This window comes from Mustela nivalis, assembly GCF_964662115.1.
Source record: "Mustela nivalis genome assembly, chromosome: 8".
NCBI classification, from domain to species: Eukaryota; Metazoa; Chordata; class Mammalia; order Carnivora; family Mustelidae; genus Mustela; species Mustela nivalis.
Genome location: NC_139027.1, coordinates 132,264,658 through 132,287,152, shown reverse-complemented (window position 1 = coordinate 132,287,152; position 22,495 = coordinate 132,264,658). Strand labels below are relative to the sequence as shown.

The following is a 22,495-nucleotide window of genomic DNA, read 5'->3' as shown; positions in this document are numbered from 1 at the left end:
TCTGTTTCGTGGTTGTTGGATTAACCTAGGACACCTTTGTCTCATGTAGTTCAGTCTACTTTTCTTTTTTTTTTCTCCTAGAAGCTTTATGATTTCATTTTGAGTTACAGTTTTTATATAGGCTGTGAGGTGGGTTTTTTTCCTCTTCTGTGTGTGTCCCTCATCCCTGTTCGCTCGCTTCTCACCTCCCCTCTTCAGATGTTGATTGACCTTCTTACTTTCTGGTACAATGAAATGTTTTAGCCTTACCTTTACTTTTAACTTCCCGAGCTCAAGTTTTGGCACCAGTAGAAATGGAAATTCTAACAGAAGTAGCCTTAGCCAGACCTGCAGGAGCCCTGGTTGCCCCTCCCTGAGAGCAGCGTGTGGAGACCACAATGGGACACCAGGCATGCTTGTTGCTGCTGGAGGGTCACTGCTTCTAGGCCTTGTAGGCAGGTAGCATTGGAAAATATCTGTATTTTCAGAATTAGCGGTTTATACCTCTGATTTCAATCTAGCTTCACAAGACTCTTTGTCTCTGTTCCTAATTCCATGCTTAGACCTCCTACTGTCCTGTCTGTTGAGATATGCTTCCGATGCAGGAAAATGGGCATGTCTTCAGGGCACAGCCCATTTAAGCCCATAGCTCACCACCCAGGTCCAGATCTAGAGCATTCCCATAACGTCCAGCAGTCCCTGGGCCTCTTCCAAGTTAACAGCCACCCAGAGGAAGCTGTTTTCTAAAACCACTATAGCTTTGTTTTCTTTGTTCTTAGAGCTCACATAAATAGAATGATATAATATGGATTGTTTAGTGTCAAGTCTCTAATCCTCAGCAGAGTGTGTGTGAGTCTCCTCCATGTGTGTCAGGAGCTAATTGGTGTGTGGTGTTTCACCGTATGAATGTAAAGCTGAGCTTTATCCATTGTCCTGTTGATGGACATGCAAGTTGTTTCCACTTTGGAAACTAATAAAAATTGTCAAGCTGGGGGTGCCTAGGTGGCTCAGTTGGTTAAGCAGCAGCCTTTGGCTTGGGTCATGATCTCAGGGTCCTGGGATGCGATTGAGCCCCACGTCGGGCTCCCCGCTCAGAGGGAATCTGCTGCTCCTTCTGCCTCTCCCCACTTCTCATGCATGCGCCCGCTCTCTCTTTCTCTCTCTATCTAATAAATAAATAAAATCTTTTTTCCTTTTTTAAAGATTTTATTTATTTATTTGACAGGCAGAGATCACAAGTAGGCAGAGAGGCAGGCAGAGAGAGAGGAGGAAGCAGGCTCCCCTCTGGGCAGAGAGCCTGATGTGGGGCTCAATCCCAGGACCCTGGGATCTGAGCTGAAGGCAGAAAGGCTTTAACCCACTGAGCCACCCACGTGCCCCAATAAAATCTTTTTTTAAAAAAATTGTCAAGCTGTTTCCCAAAGTGATTGTATTAGTTTATACTCTGGCCAGTTGTTCCACATCCTTGGCAACACTTGATACTGTCAGTTTTAATTTTAGCCATTTTGGGGTATTGTATATATTGCAGTATTTCGTTGTAGTTTCAATTTGCATTTCCTTGATGACAAATGATGATCTTTTTTTAATATGCTTATTGGCCATTTAGAGATCCAGTTTGGTAAAGTACCTGTTCAAGTCTTCTTTTAATTGGGTAGTTGACTTACAGGGGTTCTTTCAGTATTCTGGATAAAAACCCTCAGATACATATATTGCGAGTATTCTCCTCTGTTCTGTAGACGCCCTGTCTTTTCTAATTGTTGTCTTCTGATGAGAGCAATTTTTAATTACGTGGAGCTCCAGTTTTGTTTTCATAAAGAAAACAACTTGTGTTTTCAAGAGCTCTTTGCCACATGCATACTCTGGGCCTATTCCTCTTATATTTTCTTTTTTTTTTCTGATGATTCCAAATTAGTACCTTTTCAGAACTTTTTTTTTTTTTCCTAAGATTTTATTTATTTATTTCAGAGAGAGTTAGAGAGAGAGTGCATGAGAGGGGGTAGGGCCAAAGGGAGAAGCAGATTTCCCACTGAGCAGGGAGCCCGATGTGGAACTTGATGCAGGACTCCATCTGATCCCTGGACTCCAGGATCATGACCTGAGCCGAAGGCAGCCCCACAGCCGGCCGAGCCAGCCAGGCGCCCCACTCTTGTGTTCCTTCTGAGAGCACTAGAGTTTGGCTTTCACTTTTAGTTCTGTATTCTGGCTCTAGTTACCTGCTGTTTGTGGTGGAGTTTGAGGCTGTCGTTAAGCTTTTCTTCCACGTGTGTAGCTAGTACTTTTTTTTTTTTTTTTAAGACTTTGGGTTTTAAAAAAAAGTCTTTTGATGCGCTTTGATGTGTTTGCCAGAAATCACAAGACCAAATGTGTGCGGGTCTGTTTCTGCATTCTGTTCTGATCTAGCGCTCTCTTTGTTCACCTTGAAGCAGTGTTGTGAGGACATCGTTGCTATAACTTTATAGGAAGTCTTGAACTCTGGTAGTGTAAGTCCTCGTAGTTGTTCAGGCGTGTCCTAGCTAACCTAAGTTGGGTTCAATTTTTATTTTCCTTCTGTGTGATCTAGTAAGAACTTTACTTGGGTTTCTGTTCATATTCAGTTTTAGTATTTTTTCCCATTTTTTTTATTTTTATATTTTTGATATGTAAAACCCTAAATGCTTCTAAAAGTCAAAACTATACAAAAAGAGGGGCACCTGGGTGGCTCAGTGGGTTAAAGCCTCTGCCTTCGGCTCAGGTCATGATCTCAGGTCCTGGGATCGAGCCCCGCATCAGGCTCTCTGCTCAGCAGGGAGCCTGCTTCCTCCTCTTTCTCTGCCTGCCTCTCTGCCTGCTTATGATCTCTCTCTCTGTGTCAAATAAATAAATAAAATCTTAAAAAAAAAAAAACTATACAAAAAGATACATTCAAAAGCATTATCTTGTCCCTGCTCTACCCCTCCCTCCCACATGCTGTAGGGAACTAATTCTCTCCGTTTCTGCTTCATCCATTCTGTGTTTCATTTTGCAAAAATAAGCATATAAACAAACACGTGTGTGTCTATATGTGTGGATATATTTAAATCTTTTTTAACATAGAAGTTAGGGTACTGTATAAACTCTTTTACAGCTTGCTTTTTTTTTTTTTAACTTAATATGTATTGGAAATCACTGTCAGTGCTTAAAAATTCTCATTCTTCTTTATAGCTGCATAGCATAGCATTTAATAAGCTCAGGCTTGGCTGGAGGCTCAGAGCAATATTAAACTTGAACTCTCTGTGTTGCAATTATTTCTGGACTTCGCTGGGGCAGCTTTCTTTCTGCCGTTTGCAGTGGATACCCCAAATCAGGACACTCTGTGACCCTGGGGAGACAGGAACCATTCTGGGAGGGAGGGAGCAGAACTTGTTTCCCTCCTTTTTTCTTCTTTTTCTTTTTCTTTTTTTTAAAGATTTTATTTATTTATTTGACAGAGTTCACAAGTAGGCAGAGAGAGAGAGAGGAAGAGAAGCAGGCTCCCCGCTGAGCAGAGAGCCCGATGCGGGGCTCCATCCCAGGACCCTGGGATCATGGCTGAGCTGAAGGCAGAAGCTTTAACCCACTGAGCCACCCAGGCGCCCCAATTTCCCTCTTTACTCCATGCAAACTGTGTGAGGGACTGACCAGACCTGAGAACATTAACCAGTCTGAAAAAGAAGGAAGAAGGGAAAAAAAGCATCCAGGATAATCACTGTTCCCTTTTGCTGACCTTTATGCTGCCTGCATTGGTCAGGTCTTGTCCGTAACTCCCCCTTCCTTGTGGCTCCTGGGAGGTAGGGCACTGAGCAGTGTGTCCTACCCCTGGCAGAGAGTGTCTGTCACGCTTTCACTCAGTCTTTCCCTCTGAAACAGGTTGCCCGGGAGAGTGGCCCCCCCCATATGAAGAGCTTTGTGACCAAGGTGTCAGTTGGGGAGTTTGTGGGGGAAGGTGAAGGGAAGAGCAAGAAGATTTCGAAGAAAAACGCTGCTATCGCCGTCCTGGAGGAGCTGAAGAAGCTGCCGCCGCTGCCTGCGGTCGAGCGAGTGAAGCCCAGAATCAAAAAGAAAACAAAATCCATAGTCAGGGTAAGAACATCTCGATCAAAGAGGGTCTTTCCATTGCCTTTAGATGAGGGGTCGGGGAGGGGGTGGGGGGAGACATGTTAAAAGGCTCACTAGGTTGCTGACCTTAGTGACAGGATGGCCGCTGACGTGCCACCTGCCGGCCTGGTGCGGGGACCACCTCGGGTAGTTCCTCCCCGGAGCCACCGGTTAGGCAAAGATGCGGATGTTGAGCGGGATCGGCGGACGCGCCTGCAGCTGTGCGCGAGTCCGCGAGAGGGTCTGATCATGGGAGCCGCGTGCACCGCAGTGCCTTCTGCAGAGGCTGGTGAAAGTGTCTCCCTCCGTCTCCCTCCGCGCTGCATTGCTGGGAGCCTGAAGCAGATTTGCAGGCGGAAAGGCGTCTGGGGGCAGGTGTAGGAGTGAGACACTTCACCAAATACCTCCTTATTCTTTGGGATTTTTTAAGCCATGTCAGTGGACCTGTCAAAGCGCCCTGCTTCCCCAGCTAGAGAAGGTTCAGGAGTCCATTTGGGCATGTTGAGGAATATTAGGGTCTGTTCTGTTACGATTGTCTGTATACAGTTGTCATCCTTGAACAGTACGGCGGTTAGGGTTGCTGATCCCCACCCCCACCCCCACCCCACAGTGGAAAGCCTGTATTTAACTTTTGACTCTGGAGACACTTAACCACTGACAGCCTACTGTTGACCAGAAGCTTTACCATTAAGAGAAACAATTAACGTTTTATGTATTATATATTGTATTATATGCGTGTGTGTATTAAATGCTGTATTTGCACATAAAGTAATCTGGACGAAAACAAACATTAAGGAGGTCATAAGGAAGAGAAGATACACTTACCATACTGTACTGTAGTTACCGGAAAAAATCCACTTCTAGGTGGACCTGCACGGTTCCGACCTCTGTTGTGCAGGGGCCAGCTGTAGTTTCATGCTGTCAAGACCCCGTGCCCAGGGGTGAGCACACTATATACCCCTGCAGCTTCCTTTTTCTCTAAGTAGATCCCAGAAACCACCCCACATGAGTCGGGGGCTGAGGGTTCCTTGGTGGTAAAGGTGACAACTGGGAAGGAACTGTGGGATTCTTAGGTTCTTTCCACATGGTGTCAGCTTGAGGTTTTGTGGTTTTTTTGTATGTGTGCTTTTTAAAATAGTTTTTGGATCTTGAGTCCTTGTTAAGAAAGCTGGGGACCATCTTACATAACACAACTTTGGGGGCAATTTTAGGAATAGTGTTCTGTTTTTTTTTTTTTCTCTCCTCATTGTCAAGTTGAAGTTTACTGTTAAAAAGCAGATCTTTCCGGGTTGCTTGCCCACCCGTAGTGGGATATTAATGTTGGTTTGCCAGGAGAACTTTTTAAAGTCCCCGCAGAGCAATCCTAGAAAATCATTAAGCATCTTTTAATTTTAAGAAGGTTTAAAAAAAGGTCTTATTAATTCTGGGCACTTAAAGGACCAACATAAAGGGAATGTTGTGTCGCGTCCTGATGTCTGCACTGGAAAGGTCCTCTCTGCGGCTAACACGGCACATGGTTTCTGCATTCACTGTTCTCAGCTACAGAGCAGCACAGACAGCGGCCCGGGGATGAACCCCATCAGCAGACTGGCCCAGATCCAGCAGGCGAAAAAGGAGAAGGAGCCAGAGTACATGCTCCTCACGGAGCGAGGCCTCCCGCGCCGCAGAGAGTTTGTGATGCAGGTGGGTCGGGGTGGGTGGTGGGTGGCCTTTCTGTGACCGTGTCCCCACCGCAGCTGGACGAGGTTCACGGGCCGCGTGCTTTCCTGAGGAGGCCGGGTGCAGTGCCTTGGCCCAGTGGGCCCCGCTCTCTGCCATCGGAAGTTCAGAATATTGAGACCACGTTGCTTGTAGTAATTTGATGCCTTACGACGTGTCCTTGCGTGCGTACCACGCGTGCGGCGGAGTCGGCAGGTGGGCGCTCGGACCGCGTCCTGGGTCACGAGTGCTGGGGTGTGGGACTGTGGGTGAACATTTCTTCATCACATCTCCTTGAAGGTTTGTATTGTTCTTTTCAGAAGGGAAGTGTTGTAAGTTCTGTCAGAGGCTCTGTTCCTGTTCCTCCTAATCCGTGTGGAGAGTCTGGAGTCTAGGATTGGTCCTCCTTCCACTGGGATTGTGCGTCGGATTAGCGCCGAGTGTTTTCCTTGTGTTTATGAGACGATCCCTCCATGGGCAGCCTACTTTGTGATTTGAATTTAATGGTGTTTTCTGGTCATCAAGCCAGTACTTAACTCTGGTGTAGCAATTCACGACTTGGGAAGCACCGCCACTTAGCTGGGTGTGTTCTGCCTCCCCCGTCAGAAGGCGAGAAAGGTCGTGGTTCTTCCAGGCTACAAAGGAAGATGGCGGCGTGCTGAGAGGGCCAGGGATCTGGCCAAAATCAAAGCTGCTAGATGGCAAGGCCAGGATTCAAGCCCAGAGCCCTCTTCACTGGCGAGGGAAGGTTCCCTGGGCTCTCAGTTGTGGGACATGGGGCTTTTTGCTCTGCTCTGTGATCAAGACTGGCTTGGAAAGGGATTGAAAACAGTGGGGGGCGCCTGGGTGGCTCAGTGGGTTGAGCCGCTGCCTTCGGCTCAGGTCATGATCTCAGGGTCCTGGGATCGAGTCCCGCATCGGGCTCTCTGCTCAGCGGGGAGTCAGCTTCCTCCTCTCTCTCTCTCTCTGCCTTCCTCTCTGCCTACTTGTGATCTCTCTCTGTCAAATAAATAAATAAAACCTTAAAAAAAAAAAAACAGTGGTATGTGCTGGGAAGTGTGTAACACTCAGCTCTCGGCCGGGGAGGGGGGGCGGGGGCGGTGCGGCTGGTGGGAAGTAGGGGGTTGTGTGTATAGATTGTACATGTATCAAATGCATAATGTTCTTTACTGTCCATGTTCTCCGTCTGTCCCGTCAGTGCAGCGGTCACCGACAGTGTCAGGAAAGGAGAGTGCGCACAGCTGCGTGCTGCCGTCTGCCGCAGGCGGCGAGGCTGCGCGTGCCTTGGGCAGCGGAGCCGAGTTCTAGCAGGAGAATTGGCAGGGGTTTTTGTTTACATAAACAAGATGAAAGTGAAACAGAGACACATTGGCACTTCAGTTGTGAACGATGAGTGACTTGGTTGAATCAGATCATTTTCAAAGTTTGGATGAATGTTCCCATTTTTTCGTGCAGTTGCAGGGCCCTGGGTGCAGACTGGACACACTCGTAAGCTTCGTTTGCATCTCTGCCTCCGCCATTAACCTTTCCTCCGTGTCATAACTCTAGAGGTGGCGACAGCCACCGAAGGCAGCATGCTGCTTGGTTGGTGTCTGCAGGTTTCTGGGCGGTAAATGCTCCCCTGTGGCAAAGCAGGCGGCTGTCATCTTTTTTTTTTTTTAATGATTTTATTTATTTATTTGACAGAGATCACAAATAGGCAGAGAGGGAGGGGGAGGCAGGCTCCCCGCTGAGTAGAGAGCCCAACGCAGGGCTCGATCCCAGGACCCTGACATCATGTTCTGAGCTAAAGGCAGAGAGGCTTAACCCACTGAGCCACCCAGGAGCCCCTGTCCTCTCCTTTTTACCAGCAGCTGTGGCGGACAGCAGCTCGAAGGTGCTGAGCATTTGTTGTGGCTGCCACGGGTGCCCCGGGAAGCTTCTGGCTGCGGATGGGTTCTTTTGCCCGCACGCCGCTGCCTGACCCGTCTTTACTCAGAAGGCGTAAGCACTGGTCTGAGTCCGGACTTCCTCCTCCTGCAGGTGAAGGTGGGAAACCATACGGCGGAAGGAACAGGCACCAATAAGAAGGTGGCCAAACGCAATGCAGCCGAGAACATGCTGGAGATCCTTGGTTTCAAAGTCCCGCAGGCTCAGCCCACCAAGCCGGCGCTCAAATCGGAGGAGAAGGTGACTGCTCGGGGCTCTGTGTCCTTGCTCTCTAATGGCAAGGTGACCTCCTCGCCTCATCCTAGGGGACTCTGGCCACCTCCAGGGCCAAGCTTCAGGGCAAGGCTTCATCCTCCTGGCAGGAAAAGAGCCGCCAGCGGCGCCCCAGCCGTTCGGAGCATTAGCACGTGGTCAGCAGGGGGGTCGCATGTCCGTGGCTCCGAGTGTGGTTCTTGTTTCCCTGTCTGTGTGGTCGGGGACGCTTTGCTGGAGCGCAGCTCCCTCCTTTCCACTTGGACGCGGGCGGGCGCCGGGGCTGCCGACGAACGGGCCTGCGCTGCCCTGGTGCTCTCCCAGTGAGGCTCGAGGGAGAGACCCGCCGGCCTCCGGCTTCTGCTAGCTGGGAAGCAGCCTGTGGGTTTTCTGGGACACCGACACAGTGTGATTGATGGAACGAAATTCGTAGTTTAGATTCGGGATTCTTCCTTCCTTTATGAATTGAACACTAGCTAAAAATTGCTGAGTTTGGTAAGCGGTGCCCTCAAGCAAGTCCTTGACCGAGCTTGTTTGCGCTGAGAGGTCCTGGCGGGCCGTGGCCTCTGCTGTGGCTGTGGACATTCCTCAGAGAATCGGCACAGAGCCTGGACTTGGTGTTTGGGTTTTTCATTCCAGAATCTGGTAGAGGATTCGTAACATCCTTACCTTCTCAGAAAGGAAACCCATGTTGACCAAATATTTTTTTCATCACAGCCCCCCCCCCCGATTAACTTTGGAAATGTCACGTTTTCTTTGAATTGGCTATTTGTTCCAGAAGAGTCTGTTTAGCTTCTGTCTAAAAGCTTCCTTCCCCACCTTGGGCTCCACCAGTCCAGCAGCTCTGGTTCCCTCTGGTTAAACGTTCCCCTGTCCTCCTGTGAGTGCCGAGCAGAGTCCGGCCCCCAGTTCAGGGGGATTGGTAGCCTCCTCTGGTGGAGGATAGGCCGAGGGGGCAGGAGTGGCTGAGGGGAGGGTCAGGAGGCTGCAGGGGGGTGAGGAGGGTCCGTGTGGGTGGGCGGGGGTGGAGGCGGGCTTCTCTGCTGATGACCTCTTCATATTTCAAATGGTTATAAACCAAAATTAATACTGGTTGGAGTGTGTATAGTTTCAGGGAGTAGGAACTAATTTTGCAACAGGTGGATTTACACTCATGGCCTTTTTTTTTTTTTTTTTTTCTTTTTAAGACACCAATAAAAAAACCAGGGGATGGAAGAAAAGTAACCTTTTTTGAACCTGGCTCTGGGGATGAAAATGGGACTAGTAAGTGTGATGTTCATACTGTCTTGATCTGAATGTGATTCTGGGCTTGGCGTGGTTGCTGGAGTGACCAGCCGTGTTGAGCTCTGCGTCTTTCCCGGGCCATCGGGAGCTCCGAGGGAGGGCTGGCGGGTTGGAAGAGGTCTCCCAGCGGCGCTTGTGGCCTTGTGCTGATGTGTCTGCGCGTCCCTCCCTAGGCAATAAAGAGGACGAGTTCAGGATGCCTTATCTTAGTCATCAGCAGCTGCCCGCTGGGATTCTTCCCATGGTGCCCGAGGTTGCCCAGGCCGTAGGAGTCAGTCAAGGACACCACACCAAAGATTTCACCAGGGCAGCTCCGAATCCTGCCAAGGCCACGGTAACTGCCATGATAGCCCGTGAATTGTTGTATGGGGGCACCTCGCCCACGGCCGAGACCATTTTAAAGAATAACATCTCTTCAGGCCACGTACCCCATGGACCTCTTACAAGACCCTCTGAGCAGCTGGACTATCTCTCCAGAGTCCAGGGATTCCAGGTAACTATGAGGCTGGAGCTGTGTGGTCTAGACCTCAGTGCAGTCCTCTTTTTTGGGTTTCTCTCAGCAAATGAGCCTCGGACCTCCTTTATTAAATCCAGGTCTCCGTGTGGAGGAAGGGCAGAGGCCAGAGGCCTGGTGGTCCTGAGGTGGGTGGAGGGAGTTCAGGGAAGTGTGGGATAAGCCCGGATGGTAACAGAATCGCCTTGTCCTGTAATAATAAACTTAAAAAAAAAAAAAAATGCAAGCTCACCGTAGTAACAAAGCTCCTCATCTTAGGCATAGTTACAGCAGGAATGGGTTCAGTGTGCTGACCCTTTCTGCTGGCAGAAAACGACGTGGCTTCTTTCAGACCACGTGTTTGGTGTCCCCTGCCCCCCAGACCAGGATTCTGGGGGGACATCTAGGTTCTGGGCAGGTGTAGGGAGCTGGGGCAGCGCCTCGTGCCTCTAGCAGCGGGCCCCTCGGGCAGCCTCGCTGACTGAGCAGGAGGCGCTGGGGCCGCGTCCGGTGGCGAGGGGGAGGAGGAGGCGTCCTCTCCGGTTGCTGGGCCCCTGCCTGCTCGCCGCTGCCCCACCGGCCTCACAGTGTTCTTTTCCCCTCAGGTTGAATACAAAGACTTCCCCAAAAACAACAAGAACGAATTTGTGTCTCTTATCAATTGCTCCTCCCAGCCACCTCTGATTAGCCACGGTATTGGAAAGGACGTGGAGTCCTGCCATGACATGGTACGTTCCCCGGTGCGCCTGGCGCCTGCCCGTTGCTGGCCGTGGGAAGACAGGAGAAGGGCTCTCCCGTCGACTTCGGTGGTTTTACACATTGCATGTTTTTGAAGATTTCGTCCTTAGTTTATTGGATTGCTTTTTCATTGTTAATCAGAATATATTGGCTTGAGACACTCCCTCCTGTTCTGTGCTTTTCGCCTCCCTTGCTGACCTGGGGGGTGGACTTGGGACTGGAACCGTGGGCCGCCTCCATGTGCTGTGTCCATTCATCTCCTCCCAGAACACAGACCACAGGCCCAAGTTCGGGCAGCTGTAGAAAGCCCCTTATTCTGGCTGCTGTTCAGGTGAAACACCCTAACGAGAAGCACAAAACTGAGAAAAGGGATTGATTAAATTAATCTGGGTGAACTCTGGTATGTCTTCCTGATGGAATATAACGCATCCGTGAAATTAACGTCTTTAGGGATGATGTGTTCTAGCAAGGGAACACAACAGGCATTTGTTTTATAGCAGGATACAGAATGTGTGGTCTGGTTACTATAAAGTTAAAAATACTAGAAGAAAATACAAAATTAGAGGTGGCGATTCAGTGAGGGAAACATGGATAATTTGTTTTGTAGTTTGTACTTCACACTGAAAGTTCAGATATTAAGGGAAAGTGTGGTTTAGTGGGACTCGCTCTTTTGTCCCTCGCCTCCCTATTCAAACAGTGCCCTGTGCTGTGGCCCGGGGTGGCGGTCGTGCTCTGACTCTTCCTTTCGTCCCTGCTAGGCTGCACTGAACATCTTAAAGTTGCTGTCTGAGCTGGACCAGCCGAGTACAGAGATGCCAAGAACAGGAAATGGACCAGTGTCTGTGTGAGTGAGCTGATTTACTCAGAAAGGCAGTTCTCTTCCTCATTTGCATTCATTCAGACTTCAGGAGTGAGAGTTGTGCTCAACTCAGTAGTGGGACCCTCCCCTCTGTCACCTTTGTCCCTTTCCCAGAAGGGTTTCCAAGTGGTGGCCAGAGCTCTACTTTTTAAAAAACAATTAGAATAGGTGGTACATACACAGGGTCCAAACCCCACAGTGATTTTCAGAGATGCGGGTGCTCAGTCTTGCCCCCCCCGCACAGCCCCCACCCATCTTACTTTCCCTGCCCCCACCCAGAGATCACGTGTTTATTAGTTTCTTACGTATTTTTCCTGGTGTTTCTTCATGCAAGTACAGTCCCGTATTTCTTGTATTTGCCTTTTCCCGCAGAGATCACGTACTGCGCACTCTCTCTCCTCGTTGCTTTCTTCGCTTGGCCATAGAGCCTGAGCAACGCGGCACACGGGGCTCCCATAAACTGGGGCCTGTGCTGTTGGGCTTCAGTGTCTGCTGTGTTCTTCTCATTGTTAACATGGGTTAAGTTTTCTTACATTCCAAAACTGGCATCATTTTCATTTTCTTCTTCCTTGAAGGTGTGGGAGGTGCTGAACCTTTTCTGGCCACGAACCGTTGTAAAACCCCAACATACATACTGAAAATACTGAAACTGCTTTGAGAATTTGGAATTTCTGATACCTCCAGTGGGCTGAGAGACGTGCTGGGTCAAGAACCGAGGCGGCAGTGGTGACAAAGGCGGGAACACACGGAGGCGGCCGTGGCTGTGCGCACGGGTGCTGTTTTGTCCCCACACACAGGCAGCTGCTGGGGGGCACGGCAGGGTCTGCTGAGTGGCCTCGGGCCCCTCTGTGCTCGGCTGTGGCCGCTGCTGTTTGGGCCATGCGAAGGAAACCAGGAGGAGAGCACTTTCTCGGAGCGGCTCACTCAAAGCCTTGGGACACACCCTGGACACCCACGCCGGGGAGCGGGGCCGTTGACCAGCCCCAGAGCCAAAAGCACCAGAGAAAATCAGATGCTTCCTACTCAGCGCCAACTAACCATTCTAGCGTGCTCTGGCCCCACCTCCCGTGGCTCCCACCTCCCCACCACTGCTTTCTCTCCCAAAAGAGATACATATTCTTAGTTTTATTATTTTCTTTTGATTGAAATGACACTATATAAATTTTCATCTGAGAGTTTCTCAATTGTATCTAGTTACATAGCACAGTTTAGAAACTTGTCTGAGACTGACTCTATCCGTAATCTAATCAGCAAAGATCATATCCATGTGTATGTGGTTATACGTTTTGACTTTATTGGACTAATCCAGGACCATTTCAGTGATGCAAATTGTGTGCCGTCTGGTTTAGCTGAGACAGTCCTGGTTTCTCAGTCCTTGATGAAGTCTCCCACGGTTGTATAAATTGGACAGTTTAGGAATTTTAAACTTTAATGATCATTTGGTTCCTTTTCTATTTTATTTTTGTTAATGCAACAGGACTTAAACAAATGAACTTTGATCTTTGTTTTAAAGATTATTAAAAAAAAATTGTGTGTATATACATAGGGCTCTTGAGGACACGTAGCTTTCACACACTACAGGATATGGTCTCCGTGTAGGACGTGTACACCCGCAGATGGATTTCCTTGAGTGCTTTGTCCTGTTGATTACATCTCCATGTAGGGCTGAAAAGAATGGAAGAATGACCCATGTTTATCTCTGAAACTGTGTTGCTTTTGACGTTGTGTTACTGTGCACAGACGCGTGTGCAGTTAAGGTCCTGCGTGCGGTCCGGATGAAAAGCGCCGTAGCCTTGCGAGTTAAGTACCGCTTCGATTCATTGTTTGCGCTGGGATTTTTCTCCCCATGGAATGTAAGTAAAACTTAGTGTTTGTCACCAATAAATGGTAATACTAAATTTTTTTTTTGGTTAATTTATTCTCAAATGCCACTACTGCTAGCTTGGCCCCCTCCCAACCTGCCTCCTACCCTTTTTAAAGAAGGAAAGAAAAAAAAAACACTTTGTAATGCTTGTGACTTCTGTTTGGGCAAAATTCTGAAGATCTGAAATAACTTTATATCAAACCATTGATCAATAAACAGCTACTAATGAATTGTTGGTCCTTTCGAGCAGTAACTAAAGTGAGGGAAGAGGCGAGTGAGGGTGCGGAAGTGGCGCGTGGGCGCCCGGGCGAGGGGAGGTGCCTCTTCTCTGGACTGGACACTGTCACCCAAAGACAGGAGCCCGAGGAGGACAGACTTCGACACTCCCGAGTGTCCTTGCTTCGAGCAGGTGTTCTCACACTCGGAGTCCAGGTGAGACGCTGCATTCAGGCCTGGCTGAGGAGTGGGCTGGTGGCTTTCTGGTTCGTTTTTGGAAGATGCTCATAAAGGTGGTTCACACGGACGAACCGGCCTGTGGGTTGGACTCCCAGATTGACGATGTGGTCAGAAGGGTGTGGAAAAGTGCTCAGTGACAGAAGGGGGTTTGTCAACATTGCAGGGAGGAAACCAGTGAAAGGAAGAACGTTTCCCTCCTCCAGGCCTGGAGTCCGCCATTTCTCCAAGGGGCTGGTCCCCTTTGGTGACGGCAGCATCCGAAAACCAAGGTGTGGGGGGTGGGCGCCTGGCTGGGCTCAGTCTGTCAAGCGCAGTGCAGTGGATCTGGGCTCCACGCTGGGCATAAAAGATGATTTAAGAAAAAAAAAGAAAAGAAAAACCAGAGAAACAAAAACCACCAAGATGTGGGCACTCGGAGCACTTTTATTGGGTGTTCTCTAGGCCTTCTGAGCAGACAGCAAGCAAATACTTGTGTGCGTAGGCGTGTGCGTGTTCACGCGTATACACGTGTGTGTTCACATATACACGCGTTCAGCTGGTTCGTGTCCATGTGCTTGGAAGCTCTGCATTTGTACTGCTACGAGCACCCGGGGTTCTTCGCAGCCTCCTCTGTTCCTGGGACCTTCCCCCAGATCAAGACTGTAGCCAGTCTCCGGGCCTCGCCAGCCGCCGCCTCCCCTCTTGCCACCCGCCACTTCTTAGTGGCCTCGCAGGCCTGCAGGGAGCATGCTGCGCGCCTCTGCCCAGCGCTGTCCCCTGCCTTCCGTCTGCCCACCGGCACCCGCCACGCTGCAGGACGATGGGAGAGGACAGTGCGGTCTCCGAAGTGAATCACGCCTTGTAGTTAGCTGCTCAGCCCTGACTGCCAAAGCTGCAGGAGGGGGAAGTTTGCCCTTGACCTCAGCGGCGGTGCACGGATTTCCAGCCTTCTTGGAAAGGCTGGTTTTCAAGGGTGGCGCATCTTTGTTGTGGAGAGCTGTCCTTGAATGTCTCATAGATTGTAAACTCTCACCAGCCTGGCCGCTGCGGGAGCCCTGCCGCTGTCCTCCGCTGCCGGGGCTCCCTGCAGTAGGTGCCCCCCGCCCCCGGCCCCAGTCTCGACAGGCCTGGACAGAGCTGCCTGGAAGGGGTGGTGCATGCTTTTAGGTCCGTGTGCTCTCTCAGAGCCACAAGAACCTTAGAGCCAAAACAAGGGGCTTCGGCCCTGGGGACAACCCGTGCGGTTCTGGTTTCCACACCGCAGGCAGAAAATGAGACAGGAAGGCACCGGAGGGGCAGGTCTGAGATAACCGCAGGTGCTGTGGGTCGGCCACGAGAAGACTGTGGGTCTTGGGATTTGTGGAGCGTCGATCCTCAGAAGGGAGAGGCTCTTGTCGTCCTTGGGACAGACAAGTGTGGGTCTCCCGATCACCTGGGCGTTAGGTCTTGACTTTGCAAGGTGCCTCTTGTCAAAGGGAGGTTTCAGTGAGTAAAGAGATTTCCCCAGAGCTGCTGTTTTGTTGCTTTTCAGAGGCCTTCTTGAGCCACAGGAACGTGACCTACAGTTCTTAGAAGTATCCCTTCTGACACTGGGTTTCCTTCCCCTGCTCCCCGAGCTGATGTGTGTCGCTTTGCAGGGTGAATGTCTAGTGACAGCTGCCTTGGTCCGGACGCCAGGTCCTCCTAGAGGGGCTCTGGCGACTGGAGCGGCCCACAGGAAGGCCGCCCACGTTCCTAGCAGCAGGCCGCTGTCCAGGAGTGGCCGAGAGCTCAGAACAGGCCCCGGGCGGGATGGACAGCTCTTGCTTGCTCGCATGCAGTTTAACGTCGGAAACTTCCACCACTACCATCTCTGGCTTTAGGGCTTAAATAGTTCTGTGTGCCCTTAAAAACAGAAAAATTTTTACTTGAAATTTCCAAATCCATAAATGGATTTTTTAACCACTTGAACATTGCTGCATCGGCAGGGAGAAGGTAGCCTGTTTTCCTCAATAGGTTTTTTTTTTTTTTTTTAAAGATTTTATTTATTTATTTGACAGAGAGAGAGCACAAGTAGACAGAGAGACAGGCAGAGAGAGAGAGAGAGGAAAGCAGGCTCTCCACTCAGCAGAGAGCCTGATGCGGGACTCGATCCCAGGACCCTGAGATCATGACCTGAGCCGAAGGCAGCGGCTTAACCCACTGAGCCACCCAGGCGCCCCTTTGTTTTTGTTTTTAATTAATTTATTTGACATAGTGCACTAGTAGGCAGAGAGGCAGGCTGGCGGGGGGTGGGGGGGGAGCAGGCTCCCTGCTGAAGCAGAGAGCCCGATGCGGGACTCGATCCCAGGATTCTGGGATCACGACCTGAGCCGAAGGCAGCAGATTAACCCACTGAGCCACCCAGGCGCCCTCCTCACTGTTTTTAAAAGAAATGCGGGTTCTAAGTGGCAGTGGCTAACTCGGGTGGGGGGCCAAGGGGATTTCGATTCACGAAAGCAGCGCAACTGTTTTCTTGGAACTTCTTGCTCCTCTCTTTATTTGCTGTGCTGCGTTTAGTGAATACAGAGCATGTGTATATAGAGAGAGAATATGTGAAACTCAATGTAAAAGCAACTTACTCTAATTTGTAATTTCAGTGACATCCATGTTTTATTAGCAAAATTATATATAATTTAGTAAATTTGTACTAGTTTGCTTAAGAGCCCCAATTTGTTTAAGAGTGAGCACACGTGCACACATGCAGGGGCAGAGGGAGGCTCTGCAAGCAGACTCCCCCCTGAACGCCGAACCTGACTCCGGACACTGAGGCTGTGGCAGGAGCAGCTGTGAGTCTCCCCTGATCTGACGCTGCTGAGCGTGGACAGGTGAGCGAGCAGCTGGTCCCCTTCTGGAATGAGGACCCGACCAGATCTTGTCATTCAGACTGTGTTCTTCTGTGCTGTCTGCCTTTTTAATCATGTACTTCCTCTGGCTGCCAGAAAGGCCTCCCCAAGAAACGGCCGGAGTCTTTTTAGGGTCCGGAAGCTGCATAGGCCTCCGTTGTTCTGTGCAACTGCCCCCTGCAGGTCCGAGCCTCCATGTCCTGGGTGCTGAGCGGGCCTGAACCTGCTCTGGGCCCTAGCGGGACCCTCCTGTCTGGTTGGCTCCTTGGACTCAAGGACAACAACAATGAAAATGGGGTTGGAGGGCGCCTGGGTGGCTCAAGCTGCTGCCTTCGGCTCAGGTCATGATCTCAGGGTCCTGGGATCGAGCCCCGCATTGGGCTCTCTGCTCGGGAGGGAGCCTGCTTCCTCCTCTCTCTCTCTGCCTGTCTACTTGGGATCTCTGTCAAATAAAATCTTAAAAAAAAAAGAAAAAGAAAATGGGGTTGGAGGGTGAGCCAGACCCCACCTCAGGAAACCAGAATGGTACAGACCTCCATTAGCCTAGGGCAGGGGATATGCCGGTTTGGGGCGGAGTTTGGGAGTTAGGGCCTAGAGGATTTGTTGGCAAGTCTGTCCCCTGAAAGTCCCGACTCTTTCAATGGTGTGACCACTTTTGTCATTGCTCGCCTTGGCCAGGTGCGTTTCCAAGGGCCTGCCCGAGGAAACTTGGTAGAGGGCAGATAGCCTGGGGGGAGGCGTCTGTGCTGCGAGGACATCGCCTCCCGAAGGAGCAGGGTTGCCACGCAGGGGGACGAGAACTTGCATTCGGCAGAGGAGCTGGTTGGTCTGCGCCTTCTGAGGGGGCAAGGCCGTGTGCTGAACCGTGAACTAGACCGTGAGAGCTCGTGACAGGCACAGCTACCGGCCGGGCATCAGTCCTGACCTGTCACCGCTTTGCTGAGACCTCAGAGGATTTCACCTGAGTGAGGAGGTCCCTTCTCGTACCTCCCTCCTGCGGCTCTTCCTCCGGACTCTAGCCCGCGGCTCCTGGTCCGCCGGCTGGCAGCCACTCGGGGCTGGTGGAGAGGACTTTGCCCAATTCTGTGCCCGAGATGTGGAGTCCGAATCCTGCTCGTTCCGGGCTCTCCAGCTCTCACGTCTTCCACGGGGATCCAGGCCCCGGGCCACCGCAGCTTTCCCAAGAAAAGCTATAGTGATCGATTCCGTGAGAGCAAGACTTTGTCTCTTTCTCCGCTGGAACTGTAGCGAGTGGGTGAGTTTTGGGAGATCCACGGAGACCCCTGACTCCTCCTATCCTTCTGTCTCCCTTTGTGTAAAACCAGAGCTGTTCGTTTCGCACCTGTTAGTTCTGAGGCCAGCAGGCGTCCGGGTGCCACTCCCCAGCACAGCGCACAGCTTTACCAGGTCCACGTCTCCGGTCGATTCACTTTTACTTCCCTTTATCCTCCTCACTGCCCACCAATTTAAGCACGGAGCATCCTCTGACATGGGGGAGGGCTGTTAAAAGGTTGCTGGTCCCATTCCATAGTTTTGTGTTTTTTTAAGAATTTATTTATTTGACAGAGATCACAAGTAGGCAGAGAGAGAAGAAAGCAGACTCCCCAGTGAGCAGGGAGCCTGACGTGGGGCTCCATGTCAGGACCCTGGGATCATGACCTGAGCCGAAAGCAGAGGCTTTAACCCACTGAGCCACCCAGGCACCCACTCGTGGGTTTTTTCTAATGTAGACTACAGAGCTATAGTCCTGATAATAATAATGATAGCTGTTCCTTTCGATAGCATCACAAATGCTTTGGATCATGTTGAGAAATGCTGCCTTTGAACTAAAAAGAGGGCACCTCCGGCCCCGCCATTACAGATATACCCTTCTCCCCTGGCGCTGGAGTCCCAAGTTCAGAGCCAGTCTGTCCTTGGGACTGAAGGCAGTTTCCTGTGAAGCCTGTTAAGGCCACTGGGAGGACTGGTGCGGCGGAGGATCAGAGTGGAGGGTGAGGTGTTCGCGTGGCTGGGGGTTTGAGATGCACAGCCCGTGGCGGGCGGCTCCGGTCTGCCACCCCTGGCCCTGCTGCTCCTCGGGAGGCTCGTGCAGCCTCCGCCGACCAGGATGCTCAGCAAGCACCGGAGCAGCGATTCTTCCCTCCTCTTGGGACCTTAATGATGGGGCTGCCGGCCTTCCTAGGACACTAAGCCTGCTCTGAGGGGCAGGGCTGGTGGATGCTGGGCCTTTGCCCTGTGGACTCACCTGGGAGACGCATCGGGAGGTCCTGTCAGCTAATGTTCACTAGAGAAAGCCGGCTCCCTGGGAGCGGTCATCCCATGCCCTCTAGACCCAGAAGGAGTGACCCTAACTTCTCACAAGGAGATGGACCTTTTTCTGATGCGAGGTAAATTTGCTGCTTTTCTCCTCAGCTTTCCCACTTCCCCATTAGACGGACTCCTTTATGCAGCACCGACCGGCCCGCTGGGGCTCGCTCTTCGCGTGGACCATGCTTTCCTGTTGCCACATTTTTCTCTCTCGTCTAATTGAGAAGGGAGGAAACCCAGAAATAGGTAAATGACTTCATACAGTTTATAGTTTATGACTCCCTTCTCCAGCCACATGGGAGCATTTCAAAACAGCCTTTACCACCTGTCACGCAGCGATCCCACAGCAGGTGGGTGTCCGGGGTAGCTGGCCCCCAGGGCAGTGTGTTCCTGTAGCTGTAACCATGGCTCCTTAGCTCTTGTGGAGAATCCACTGGAAATGACCTCAAGCTGTTCTCAACGGGTCCATGAAGCACCTTTGCCCTACAAAAGGCCACCCCTCACCATTCCCCAGGGCGGCCCCAGGCTCAAGTACCGTTTCTCATTCCCCCCCCCTTTAAAAGAGACATATAGATAAAGCCCAGGGGACAAGGGGCTATTGCGCGTAACGGGAGTGCCCTCTCCTGCGACAGCATGACAGTCACAGGAAAGTGGCCACATCAGAGTGACCTTATCATCAATACTGAGGAGCCAAGAAACAGCGGCCAAAGTTGAAGATAAAATTAAAAAAGTGTCATTACTGGGATTAAAAAAAAGGATACTAGAAGTGTGTCTTAGACACTCTTCTCAGCAGGGAAGGTGATCTGCCGATTGAGATAGGGAAGAACTAACGGCCCCAGGAGCTGAAAGCTGCTGCCTCAGAAAGTGGAAGGTGGAAAGCTGTCGCTCCACAACCACGCGTGTGTAACAGCTGGATTAAACCCCAACTGGTTGCGGCACACAAGAGACAGAGGGACCAGTGTGGGTCGGGCTGGGCTACAGAAATTGGCATGGATCTTTCCACAGGACAACTGCTTTGTAATTCCACCATCAGGAAACGGACTGACATAAATGTTCACTTAAATAATTATAGGCTGTTAGATGATAAATTAGTCTTTGAATTTGGTAATGATATTTACCAAAGTAAATAGTAAGTGTTTGTTATCATAAATGATCTCACCTCTGTTGGGGGGGGACCAAGATTTTTAAAGGTAGGAATATGATTTTTTAAATTTTTTCTGTATTTACCAAGTTTCCAACAAAGAAAATACGTTCATAGTCAGAAACGTTATTTTTAAAAATCAAGCTGTTGAAAGGGGAGATGCACGCAAACAAAGAATCCATGCGCCCAGCAAGAGATTCTCATGATGAACTTGCAGGTTAGATACATTTCCCCGTTATCTCCAGCTACCCTGGGAGTGAGTGCCTTACCGGGGCCAGGACTCTTCCGGAAAGTCTTTCCACCTCTGCCCTCCCAGGACGACAACACTGGGCAACACTGCCAGTAAGACAGGGCAGTGTCCTGCAGTGCTCAGTAAAAACACTTCCTCCAAGGCAGCCCCACTTGCCCCCAAGCTCACCCTAAACAAACACTGCTTTTACTTATTAATACGCACCGTGGGGGCACCTGGGTGGCTCAGTGGGTTAAGCCTCTGCCTTCGGCCCAGGTCATGATCTCAGGGTCCTGGGATCGAGCCCCGCATCGGGCTCTCTGCCCAGCAGGGAGCCTGCTTCCCCCTCTCTCTGCCTGTGATCTCTGTCAAATAAAATCTTAAAAAAAAAAATACTCACTCTGCATATGTCTTTTTATATCTCACAACCATCTGAAGGGGATTATTCTCATTTTGCAGAAGAAATCAAAGTGGAGAAGCTGAGTCATCTGCTCAAGGTCACACGTGTCAGGTGCAGAATAATTCAAACCCAGGTTGGCCCGATCTCAAAGTATGAGCCCAGCTCTTCCTGTCTGCAATGAACTGGTATCACCACCGAGAAAGTCACTAAGGCCTGTCGAAAACTCACTACACACCAGCTCTCAAAATCTTTAAAAGCTGGGTAAACTCTTAGATGATGGAGTAAGAAACCTCCATTTAAATCATTTTTAAACCTCAGCAGAATTAATGACTTGTGCCAAAGAAAAAGGAAGGTGCCAGTCTCTCTGTTCAGAAACTATTTGAAAAGGCGTTATTTACAAAGACGAACAGTCTTCTCCGTTGTATTGAGGAAAAAGTCCACAACCTCAGTCCTCCGGGGCTGAGACGCTGAAGCAAGGGTTCTCTGCGGCAGCATCTGCGGTGTAGGTACTGAACTGTTCACCCAGAGCTTTACCCGAACCGTGCCACTCTGGGAGATCAGGTAGGCAGCAAACAGAAACCCTCATCACCAACTGTTTTCCATTCCGATTTCTTACCTGTATTAAATTATACTTCAAAAGTAGATCCTGGGACGCGTGGGTGGCTCAGTTGGTTAAGCAACTGTCTTCGGCTCAGGTCATGATCCCAGCGTCCTGGGATCAAGTCCCACATCGGGCTCCTTGCTCTGCAGGGAGCCTGCTTCTCCCTCTGACTCTGCCTGCCACTCTGTCTGCCTGTGCTCGTTCTCCCTCTCTTAGTCAAATAAATAAATAATCTTAGGGGCGCCTGGGTGGCTCAGTGGATTAAGCCGCTGCCTTCGGCTCGGGTCATGATCTCAGGGTCCTGGGATCGAGTCCCGCATCGGGCTCTCTGCTCAGCAGGGAGCCTGCTTCCCTCTCTCTCTCTCTCTGGCTGCCTCTCTGTCTACTTGTGATTTCTCTCTGTCAAATAAATAAATCTTAAAAAAAAAAAAAAAAAAAAAAAATAATCTTAAAAAAAAAAAAAAAAACAACCCAAAAACACGTAGATCCCAATACTATCTCAGTATCCTGTCCTGATCATTTAAATAGTAACATATGATTTAATGCTTCCATTACTATGGCAAGACAAAAATAGAGTACACTAGTACTAAAACACTTTGATTGGCTAAGCTGGAGGGTTTCTCACACACTACATGTGTTGAGAAAAACATCCAAAGTCAGGTGCCTGATTTTTAAAAGAAACCACTGAATTGTGCAGAATGAGATTTCAGTTTAATCTGCACCAAACGGACAATTCCAGCAGAAGTAAACTATGCCCCTCAGTTGTGATAGTCTGATTACTTCCTAAAAACGAACTGTTCTAGAACCTGCCCAGGAAGCCTTGTTTGCTAGTGTATACCCACTCCCACGGCTCATCTCAGACCTCAGGTTCTAACATGCTAACATGACAGACACTCTCGAAGGGGCAAACTCCTGTGCTGCCCAACGTATGCCTCATGAAGTCAGGCAGGGCCTTTCTCCCCAATTACAGAGGGAGCCATCTGGCCCAGAGTTCATGCTACCTCCTAGAAACAGGTCCAGAAAAGTTGAAACTGAAAAGCCCCAAACCTATATCAATGTTCCCTTTCCCCTGGTAAGGAAAGAGTAATCTGAGTTTGAATTTCAGTTATTTAAAGAAATTCATTATAATAGTATCAGCACCAAAAACCTGGTCTTCAAGATATTTTTAGATACATATTTGAGGGCTTTTAAAAAAATTTTTTGATTAGATTTAAAACTATGAAATGTGCGTTTCTTGGCAAGTTACACCAGTGATTCTTTACTTACTTCACATTTCCAATAAAAGCTTAAAGAAACAGACAAAAATACAAAGAAGAAGAAACACAAATGA

General features: G+C 50.0%; 1 protein-coding gene across 21 annotated transcripts in view; it reads left to right on the top strand.

Moving 5' to 3' along the window:
* STAU1 (staufen double-stranded RNA binding protein 1) overlaps positions 1-13,418 on the top strand; it is a 56,311-nt gene extending 42,893 nt beyond the window's left edge. For 11 of the 21 annotated variants that reach the window (XM_082744866.1, XM_082744862.1, XM_082744854.1 and 8 more), the window contains 8 exons: positions 3,844-4,056; positions 5,611-5,754; positions 7,792-7,938; positions 9,138-9,213; positions 9,408-9,727; positions 10,333-10,455; positions 11,224-11,309; positions 11,900-13,418. In XM_082744866.1, the coding sequence (XP_082600992.1) occupies positions 3,844-4,056; positions 5,611-5,754; positions 7,792-7,938; positions 9,138-9,213; positions 9,408-9,727; positions 10,333-10,455; positions 11,224-11,309; positions 11,900-11,915 (1,125 nt within the window). In that variant the 3' untranslated portion in view covers positions 11,916-13,418. Of the gene's footprint in view, positions 1-3,825; positions 4,057-5,610; positions 5,755-7,791; positions 7,939-9,137; positions 9,214-9,407; positions 9,728-10,332; positions 10,456-11,223; positions 11,310-11,899 lie in introns of all 21 variants that reach the window. The other 10 variants (XM_082744865.1, XM_082744861.1, XM_082744863.1 and 7 more) reach the window with 3 other exon arrangements.
* The last annotated feature ends 9,077 nt before the right edge of the window (positions 13,419-22,495 follow it).